The 10,700-nt window shown below is 39.6% G+C and overlaps 2 protein-coding genes across 2 annotated transcripts; one reads left to right on the top strand and one right to left on the bottom strand.

Moving 5' to 3' along the window:
* Positions 1–523: 523 nt before the first annotated feature.
* srsf5b (serine and arginine rich splicing factor 5b) lies at positions 524–6,535 on the top strand. The gene is made up of 8 exons (XM_079475269.1): positions 524–647; positions 910–1,038; positions 1,684–1,754; positions 1,924–2,094; positions 2,567–2,636; positions 4,270–4,343; positions 5,215–5,322; positions 5,409–6,535. The coding sequence occupies exons 2-8, from the start codon at positions 913–915 to the stop codon at positions 5,665–5,667; spliced, it is 879 nt and encodes a 292-aa protein (XP_079331395.1). The 5' UTR covers positions 524–647; positions 910–912; the 3' UTR covers positions 5,668–6,535.
* Positions 6,536–8,221: 1,686 nt separating this feature from the next.
* On the bottom strand, positions 8,222–10,489 carry slc10a1 (solute carrier family 10 member 1; the record flags this gene model as incomplete). The annotated part of the gene is made up of 5 exons (XM_079474572.1): positions 10,245–10,489; positions 9,306–9,510; positions 9,033–9,211; positions 8,743–8,942; positions 8,222–8,616 (listed from the first exon to the last, which is right to left on the bottom strand). Exons 1-5 carry the CDS (start codon positions 10,484–10,486, stop codon positions 8,222–8,224), a joined length of 1,221 nt encoding a protein of 406 aa, XP_079330698.1. The 5' UTR covers positions 10,487–10,489.
* Positions 10,490–10,700: the final 211 nt, after the last annotated feature.

Raw genomic sequence — 10,700 nt, forward strand, 5'->3', positions numbered from 1 at the left:
AAAGGGCATTTTTATTGGTAGTTCATTTGGATCCTTTACTTTATCGCCATCTAGCGATGATTCTCCGTATGAACGCGTATGCGTCTGCTCCTACGCAAATCACCGCGATGGTTTTGGGTTGGGTTTTTCGTTTTATTTTTTTATAGCAAGACCATAGTAACCACAAATTGTGTATGGTCTCGACAAAATAACCATGATATTTGTAGTAAAACTAGTAATACAAACGGTAATCAATCTGCCCCCGAAAAAACTAGTTACGCTTTTACTATAATAAAATCAAGGTTCATTTTCTTAGAGCGTATACAGTATGAACTTATATATTTTAATGGCAGAAGAATATACATAAACATCCAATTAAGTTAAAATAAAATAAATGGCACGACACATAATGTCAAAATAAATGCAAGTAGCCACGTCAAACCTTATATTCGACTTGTTTAATCATTGTCAAAGTTAATCGCATTAGCTATATAAACAACATATTCGTATTATAACTAAAAAAGAACCCGAATGATGTGCCTATCAAAAGCCGAGAGCTGACCTCAGATCAGCGCTCAGCCTCCGCACTTATTCTGAATGACTCCATTTTGAGCGAGGCTGTTGTTTGTGTAGACGTGAAATCTTCACCAGAGAAACATTACACAGAGGTTTGTATATTTCTATCCGTCTATCTGTGTGTGCGTGTTAAACAGTGCGATTACAAATCGGCAATGTGTTATAATATAATATCTTGTTAAAACGGGCGTACGTTTCGTGTAGCCATTAGCAACGTAATTTTCTCTCCCTGCATGCGGGTCGTGTTTCGTAAGGCCCTCTGTCGCTTGCTGATGCAGAAATGCGTTGACTGTTGCGGATTGACGGTTATATTGATAGTTATATATCCTGATAGTTTAACATTTGTTTTTCAAGACGATGAGCGGTTGTCGTATTTTCATCGGTCGGTTAAACCCCTCCGCTCGAGAGAAGGACGTCGAGCGTTTCTTCAAGGGTTACGGGAAAATCCGAGACATTGACCTGAAACGAGGCTTTGGCTTTGTGGTAAGTTTAAACATGTTTTTTAATGATAATTTGTAGGGGTGTTGGCTGTGTGTATACGAATTCTCGATAACTGTAAGCTTTGTTCGATTTCATAAGTCGCTGCGCAAACCGATCCAACTATGTCGTCAATGTACCGCGAGAGCGAGTCTAAAATCCAGTTATCGCGGTACTTGATTTCTATCGATGATCGGTTGCGCAGCGGCACGTAAACCTCTAGTAAGCTGGCTACCTACACAGCTTGTTCGGCTATCTGTGTACCTATAGCGCTTGATAATCGACGCCACGCCACGTTGAATGTTGCGCCATCTTGGGGGGGATGGCTGCTGTTGCGTTCAATGCATTGTTTCGTTTTTCATGTTTGATTAGGACATATATCTATGGTAGGTCGGTCTTGCTGTGTTAAAAACTGCAATAGCATTACGCAGAATCGTTCAGGAAAAGCCTGTGATTCTTTCAATCTCTCCATATCTCAAACAATACAAGTAATGGTACAAATCAAAACAATAATAGCAGTGGAGAATTATCCTTCCAAGATGGCGGCCACAGCAACATGGGGTGTGACGTCAGCTTCACATTCTCCATTACGCATGTCTATACAAAATGCATATCTGGATAGGTAGATATTATAATGTTGCCTCCTTAAAGGAATTTGACGATCCGAGAGATGCGGAAGATGCTGTCTATGACCTTGATGGAAAAGAGCTCTGTAATGAGAGGTATGTTTAATGATTGTATATTTTTGTTATCAAAGTACAGATATATGTATGGTGGACTGGCATGGGATTCAAAATATGAATGCAGAATAACTTGACTAATAAGTGTATACCGGTTACTAGTAGTTACGCATCAAACACGTGTATCAGGGATCTGTTGTTTTGTTTGCAGGGTGACCATTGAACATGCCCGTGTCCGTCTACGCGGGGGGCGGGGGCGAGGTGGTGCTAGTAGTGGCGGGGGTGGTGGTGGCGGCGGCGGTGGTGGTGGTGGCGGAGGAGGAGGAGGAGGAGGAGGACGTTTCCCTGGCCGGTACAGTCGTGGCTCTCAGGACAGCCGAAGGTATGTCTCTATCTTTGTTCAGTAGACTTTCCCCCTCTTTTTAATATTACATGTAAATGTTGAGTCACATGTGATCTGAGTAGATATTAAACAAACAGTGTTTGTGTAAATAGTATTGTATAACTAAACTTTACTACAGCTAGTGTGCCAAAGCAAAAAAAGGTAATATTTTAACCAAGTTGTGAGCTGCTTTAACCTTTATGCATATTTTGCTTACTAGCACTATGAATACAAGCTTGGAGAATTACAGTTTTGTAAATATACATTGTATTGATAAAATTTCAACAATACAATGTATTTGTACAATACAATGTATATTGCCAACAATGCAAAAAAGTGAAAATAACTATATACATTTGAATTGACCATGTAAAGAAGCAGGTAAGGCAAAACACAGTTATATATAATCAGGATGTGCTTTTGACTCTCTTGCCAAATATATCAGTTTTCTCTAAATTCTGTCACCCATCAGGAATCCTCCACCAATGCGCACTGAGAACCGTCTTATCGTGGAGAATTTGTCCTCTCGGGTCAGCTGGCAGGTGAGTTTTATTTCACAATTTCCTTTCATATTTGGTGAGACAGTAAGCTATATTCCCAAGCATGGCGAATGCCAAAAACAAGAGGATTTCTTCATTGATAACTAGATTATGTAAATTTGTTAGTATGCCAAAACTAGCTTTAAATGTAAATCAATGACAAAAAGTCAGACCAAGCATCATTCTGAAATTATTTGCAAGTTTAAGGTAAAATACATTTTTTTGCAAATGAACTAGAGAAGAGGAAAGACTACGGTTGAGTCACTTTGCCTCTGTTTTAACCAATTGTTCACCCCTCTATTTGCCAGCCTGACTGTTGTGTCGTATGGAAGAGCTCGCTAATGGTGGAGTTAAGCCCTACAGGGTCCCTCTCTCTGGTTAAGCCACTTCCCCTGTGTCCCACGCCTAGTTGACCTCCGCTGATCGCATGAAAGCTCTCCTCTCGCTCTAGGAGCGACGGCTGCCGCTACAAAGCCCGATTTGTGACGGTGCCGAGCCGAAAGAGAGAGAGGCAGAGAGTGAATGAGAGAGAACGAAACTGAGAGAGGGACAGAGACAGAAAGAGAGAGAGAGATTGAAAGAGAGCGAATCTCGATCAATCGAGGGGTTCGATAATTTGAGAGGCTTCGATCGGTATACTCGCCCACCCTGCCCTCTGGTGGTTCCACACACGTGGCCGAGGATAAAATCTCCAGGTTATGGCCTCAGACCGATGGGTACGTTCCCAGGTATTAGTCCAATCTCTTCCTCCCTGTTCACTCTCAGTGCCCTTGAGGGGGGGCACGAATAGAGTATGGAGAGAAGCTCCGCCACACATATTCTGTATTCACTTGTTGTCACTGTGGTAAGAATGCATCTCTCTAATGTGAACACATTTAAATGTACAATTTATTGGAAGTGGGGCTCTTTACAAGCTGTTCCACATATTTTGTCAGCTAGATTTGTGCTCTAAGGGGATCCAAGAATGTCAAAGCTTTACAAGGTGCCCTGCTCCCCACTGCGATTTGCTACCCCATTAGCACACTTGGCCGATGACACACAGGATTCTTTGTTTAGCGTGTTTTCAGAATCCAGATCTAAAGTATCTTTTGCCTCTGTTTCAAAACATCTTAAAAGGCAACATTTTTCAAAGCTCTTTTCGGCCTCTGTTTCTGTTTACTGAAGCAGCATGTTACCAAGCGTAGATATCTTATCGGTCAAAAATGTATCTGTGTGGCCAAGTTGTTAGGTTAACCTTTAATGTAACATCTAAAGGGGTCATATGACACAACTAAAACGAATATTTTCAATTGTTTTAGATGTAATGCAATGCGTATACACGACAAAGGTTCAAAAACGCTGTACTTTCCACATACCGTGCATGTTTGTATCTCCTCTTTGCCTCTTTCTCTCAATTTTACTTGTCTAAAACATGCATTGGCAACTTATAACTCACCAAAGACACAGAAAAACAGGTATTCGCGCCATATGACCCCTTTAATGATCTGACATGCATAAAGACCGGGGCCCGAAACATGAGCTGAGAGGTTCTCGGACCCCAACTTTGAGTCAATTTAAGACTTGATTTTTATAGCCTGTGCAAAAACAATGATCAAATTTACTGAGTTAAATCAAAGTTCTGCTGTGCTGTGTCTAGGATTTGAAGGATTTCATGAGACAGGCTGGAGAAGTTACTTTTGCAGATGCCCATCGCCCAAAGCTCAATGAGGGGTAAGCCAGTGGATTTCTGACATTTAGCAATTTTTTAAGCCTTTTTTTATATTCTTAAGTCAGTTATGTGAACTCTATTACCCTCATTTTCTACTGTTTAAAGTAATAGTTCACGCTAAAATAAAATTATCATGTATTTAATTGACTCTTATGCCCTCCTAGGTGAAAATTAATTTCTTTCTTCAGTCGAACACAATTAAAGTTATATTAAATAATATTTTGGGGCTAGTTGCATAAACTTTGCCGCTGATTTAAGACTGTGTCTTAAGAACTAGTCTCACTGACTAACAATTAGATAGGACTAATACGTCATATTTGTCAGATTAGATCATTCTACCTTTTTATGTAACCGATTCATAGAAGTTATGACCAATCCTGAAGAAACAACTTGAAAGACTAGTCTAAGCATTTTGTCTGACTCGCCCCTGGTTGTATTTAGCTTATTATGATGTCATTTAATGGCATCCTTTCATATGTTGTAAAAATCATGTACACAACTTTATATGGTTAAAAATGTCTTGTGACGCGAAACAACACAATTGTTGCTTAAGTTTAAACTATTTAAAATTCTCTCACAAACATATTGTTTCACTTCAAAAGACATCTAGATGACATGGGGTTGATCGGGTTCATTCAACCAAAGTCTTTTACATTACATTTTGCGTTAAAGGGTCAGATCCCTGTGCAGAACCTGGGGTTTAAATGGTAACAGAAAGACAGAATAAAAGTTTCAACATGTAATGTAACATTATTGTGTTATGTCATACGAAATAACTAAAAGCCATAGAGCATGAATTAATGTCAGTGATTGATACGTTGAATCAGGTTCAAGGCCGTGTAATGATTTTTAATAATGAATTTTCCTCTCTAGTGTGGTCGAGTTTGCTTCCCATAGTGATCTAAAAAATGCACTGGAGAAGTTGTCTGGGAAGGAGATCAACGGCAGGAAAATCAAGCTTGTTGAGGCAACCAAGAAGAAGTACGTTACTTATTAATGTGATCAACACTTAAACAATAAATGTAAAAGTTTATTTGACTTTAATATATGCTTTTCTCATCCTCCAGATCCAGGAGTCGCTCCCGTTCAAACAGCTCATCCCGCTCTCGTTCTCGTGGACGCTCCCCATCGCGATCCCGTAGTCGCTCTCGATCACACAGTCCCAAATCACGCAATCGCTCCAGAAGTCGCTCCCGATCCCCCAGCACTTCTCCTGTGCGGCCCAAAGAAGTCAAGGGTGGATCACGTGCCGAATCTGCATCACCACCCACTCCGGTGCCGCGGCCCCCACCGTCTCGTTCCCCTTCCACCGACAGTCGACATTAGGTGGTGATGCGGTTTGAGCTAAGAGATATGTTAGATTTAGCTCTGCGAGAGATTGGAAAAGGTTATTGCAGCAATATTGTCCGATCTATGGTCCGTTTAAGTCCTAAAAGTTGAGGGTCAGCCTCTCTCGATGATAGAATTAGGTGGAAGTTCACAAAACAGGCTCTTTTGGAAATTTTAAGGCATTTGACAGATGGCGCTTGCCGCCACTCTAAAATGTACAGCTGTTTTTTTCTCTAAAATTTGTGTTTAAATGGTTGAAATGGGTTGTTTGTTATTTTTCATCACTGAGTGAGGTCCTTTAAATTGTATTAAAACATATTTATGGATAAGCTGGTAGATGTGGTTTTGGATTGTTTTAAGTAAGCTTAGCGGAAATTTATGTTATGTTTATTTGGGGATTTTGTAATAATTCAAAGTGTGTTTCTGACATTTTTGGCCATGAAGGTTAATGTCAATGTTCAATTTCAGGTGAGTAAAGCGCTACTAGGTTGAGCACATTCATGCATTTACATTTAGTTTACATTTAGTCATTTTTTACAACTGTTACCATGCAAACACAACGTGAGGACAGCCATTTCCAGTACATTGACTTGTACTTAACATCTTTGGCATTTTACAGTTTATGACATTCAGGTTAACCAACTGGATGTTCAGAAGAATTCATTTGTTTTTCTTTCACTTTTGTTACCCTACCTGAGAATTGTTTGTAACATGAATGCTCAAGATACAATCTCACTTATCAACTGTTGCTGCATGAGTACACATGTTGAAATTTGTAAAAACTCTTGTATCATAAACAACCCATTTCATATTTTCTGATTGAATATGCAGTTAAATGTTGAATTAAAGGAAATTTTCTTCACCACACGTTTCGTGAATGAGATTATAATATGCTGTGTGTCACATCCTGTAATTGCTCTCATTTTTTAGCCTCCATAAAACTGATGATGTTTTCACCAACTTGAACTAGAGTAGGGCTTATTTGAATATTTTACAAATTCATATTTGGTTACACAAAACCTTGACTTTATAGCAATACATTCAAACTGTTGTTTCTGGTTGTATTTTAGTTATGTTATCGCCAAAACAAATCTGTAACATTTCAATTATGCGACATTACAAGGAGACAAGTGTAGAATGTACATTTGGTCTAGCCCAAGATGAGAGGCTTTCTGCCGTTGCATATCTATTCGACCGCTTTTGTGAGTGGACGGTCGTTCTTGGCCAGGATATTCTATGGCCCCACATTCTTCAAACCCTAGCTAGGAACACTATGTGTAGTGAGGTCAGAGGGCCCATTGGTTTCTTCAGCTGCTCTATTCACAGCTGTGTACACTTTTGATTCTTAGAAAAGATTAATGCATAGGTTACTTTGTTGCATTTTTGTTCCAAGACATTGTTTCATCTCCTAAATGACTATTAATTGTAAGTAAATATTTTGGAATATGTAAACAACACTGGTTCACATGAACATCCTGTTTGAGTTTTTAACACTACACAGACATTACACAAAATACAACCAGGCAAACATTTAGCATAGAATTGAAATGTACATGATCTGTATGTCCTATTTACATATTATGTGAAATTAAAAAGAACTAAAATGCTAAAACAGAAGTGCTTCTGGACCAGCAATGTATACGTCTTGCAAAACGGTTGATACCTTTCTTCGATTTTATTTAGATATTTAGTGGCATCTGAACAGTTCTGTAAACAGGTGGAATTAAACTGACGGCGAAGATCAATCAGAATTAGTTTTCGTCTCAGCAATGATGTTTAATAAAAATGGATGCATTGGAGTAGTCAACTTAAATCAGATAGACAAAAAAAGTGAACATGTACTTTAGCATAAATAATGTTTATTACAACTTTCGGTAGAAGCATGATCATGTAATCCAACCATTGTGAAAAGAGTATGTCCTTTGTTATTCCTCCACCACCCCAACTCTTCACTTTTGGCTGGAACCTTTGCCAAGAATAGGGGATGTAGCCTACTCTGGGTTCGGGCACAATTCTGAGCTCAGGAGCATTCCCTGCGGAAAGCAACCGAATATGCATTCATTATCATAACTGATTACATGTTAGTGTGTCATGATCCAGTCTGTGTTTGCCCTGTGTATTGTGGACTTTTATTTTACTTCCCGTCCTGTCATATTTTGTAGTTCTGTCTTCTATTGGTTCTTTGTGATTGTCTAACCATGTGTTTCTTGTCTGCTTGTTGTCCTCATTAGTTCTGTCTATATAAGCCCCTTTGTTTCACTTGTCATTTGTCGGTCATTGTTTTGTCATGTGACCTATGTTTGCTACGGTACCTGAGGTTTGGTCTTTGTTTTGTTTTATAAAACTCATTGTTTTGCATGTGGATCCGCTCTCTGCCTAATTACTGCACTGTGAATGACCGACCAGACATGGATCCAACTTTATTTCTCGTCACACCAACCGCCCAGATATTGCCCTTATTGATTTCTTTTTGTATGGACTAAACCAACCACTTCAAACCCAGCTCACCCGTCATGGTCCTCCTACATTTTTTTGGGAAGGGGTAGTTGACCTAAGGCTCTGTTGGCCAAGGAGCCAGGCCCAGCATGGCAGCCTGCTTGCTCCATCTTGATGGCCACCAGCCCTGAGCCCGTTCACAAGTTGTTGCCAGCCCAGAGCCTCCAGCCATCATGGCCGCCTCGCCAGTGGTCTCAGTTCCTGAAGGTCTGCCCTTGGAGTAAGCTTTGCCGGTTGTGACTGCTACCTTGTTTTGTGTCTGGGCTGTGCATTGTTCATCTGCTTCAAAGTTCATTTCTGAACCTGCAGAGCTTCCTGTCTGCATCAAGATGGCCACCGCTGAGTCTCCCAAGCTCCATGCCTCGTCCATGATAGGCACTCCTGAGCTCCCTGCTTCGTCCAAGATGGGTGTCACTGGCCTTCTAGCCCTGTCTTTGCCTCCCTGGCCACCTGAAATGTTATTGATATTGGGTAAGACAATTCACACATGGTAGATTAAAAGAAATAAAAATATACAAAATGATCCTTCATCAGATCACAAAAGATAAAACAATAATGTTCATGGTGTCCATTTACCTTTTTCAGATGGTCTCAGCATCTGGTGGCATCTGAACAGGACTACCAAGAAAAGAGCCTCTGCTGTCTGAAACACAATGTAGACGATGGGAAATAAATACAGATCCTCAATGACCTCGGAAGGGAAGGCCACCTTTAAGACTGTGGTACACAGCTGGATGTTCTGACAACCTGTCTCGATCGCAATAGTCCGTCTGCAACTGGAGACAAAGCAGACATATTAAAAATACACTTTCTAATCTTAGTTTTGTATTTGATTTTATAAGAGCGTGCAAGAAAACAATACATACATTCCGTTCATCTTGAACAGAGCCGACAGGATGTACCCACATATGAATCCGATCATTGGCATCAGTGCAGCTGTGGCTAAAAGGGGAGGAGCTGTCACTCGAAAAGCTTTGTTTCCATCAATCACACCAGCCAAAACACCAACCAGTACATATATGATCAGCATGAAAGAAATCCCAAGCTAGAAACATAAAACAGGACCATGCTTAAAGATGCAGAACAGACGTTTGACGTTTATGTGACACTATCTATGTTCAAAGTCTTAGATTTCCCACCTTGGTTATCATTTTTGAATATTTGGGAAAGCGGTAGTTTATCAGTATGCCAATACTGCAAGGCACCAGGATTAAAATCAGACACATAATGATGCCAGTGTAAGGAACAGCACTTTCCAGATTGGAGAAACCCTGGCAGTACAGGTAGATCATGAGTGGCATCAAACCCAAGCCCAGAGCGGTGGAACAGGTTGTCATCACAATACTGAGTAAGAGGAACAATACAAATTTGTTAAATGTCATGGTAAGAAATGTCAGCATTTAAAAGAATCGGCTTTTGTTTTCACAAACAAAATCACACGTTTGAGATAGAGGTGGTCTTAATCTAACATGTAGGATGCTTTGCTTGAGTCTGATGGTCTTAGGCTGCTGAATTTTGGTAGTAAATAGGTCTTAAAGATTATTTGATACCAGTTAATAAAACACTAACATAAGTTTGCTCATTAAATAGCTAGAAAGGTTTTTGGTATTTGCTCCCTGCAGGTTTTGCCTTGGGGGTAGGTGGTTTTGTTTGAAATTAAATGTTTACTCATTAAATTGCTAAAAAAAAGTTTTGGTCTTTTCCCCTGCAGGTTTTGCCTAAAGCATGGGTTGTTTTGTTTGCAGTTTTTATGTTTGTTGACCTATTGCAGCACTTTGAATTTGTTTTTCACATTTTTAAGGAGCACTCATCGAAAAAGAAAAAACAGCACATTAAATTATAATTTCTTACCAGTGTTTGTTTTGAATGTATCAAAGCTTTACAACCAAAACAAGAATCCTGCTTCAGAAACTCATTTGATTTCCTCATAAGGATAATTGGACATAACATGTCAAGAGCAACTTGTTAATAATTAATTCTCAATTTGTTTTAAGTAGTTGCTAATCCACATAACACATTTTTGCATCAGAGAATGTCACAGCATAAATTATTTTACTGTTTCTAGTTTCAAGAATTACCTGAGGTTTATGTCTCCCTTGACCGCAATTGCAAAGAAGTTGGATAGGTTTCCCCCTGGGCAGCATCCACAAATTAACACGGTGATGCTTTCTAAAGGACCTAAGTGAAACAGTTTTGCCAAACAGAAAGCTGTTAAGGGCATTATTCCATACTGAGCCAGGACTGCAATCGCCACCCCTTTGGGTTTGATGATATGTTTCTTGATTTTGTAGACTTCCATTGTGCAACCAAGAGACAGCATGGCGATGAAAGTCGCAACAATTAAGCTCAAACGGATGATGATATCCATCTTTTCACCAAATGCAGTGTCGTATGGGTTGGTGGTGTTGTCAAAAAGTGTTAAGTTGTAGTCAGTGGTTGTGTTGATCGTGAACATTTTTGCATGAGGATTTATTTCAAACTTGTACTAAACTGTAAGACAGAAAAATTGTATTATTTATATACAGTATATATAA

The sequence above is a fragment of the Barbatula barbatula genome (assembly GCF_947034865.1).
Source record: "Barbatula barbatula genome assembly, chromosome: 15".
In the NCBI taxonomy this organism is placed as follows: domain Eukaryota; kingdom Metazoa; phylum Chordata; class Actinopteri; order Cypriniformes; family Nemacheilidae; genus Barbatula; species Barbatula barbatula.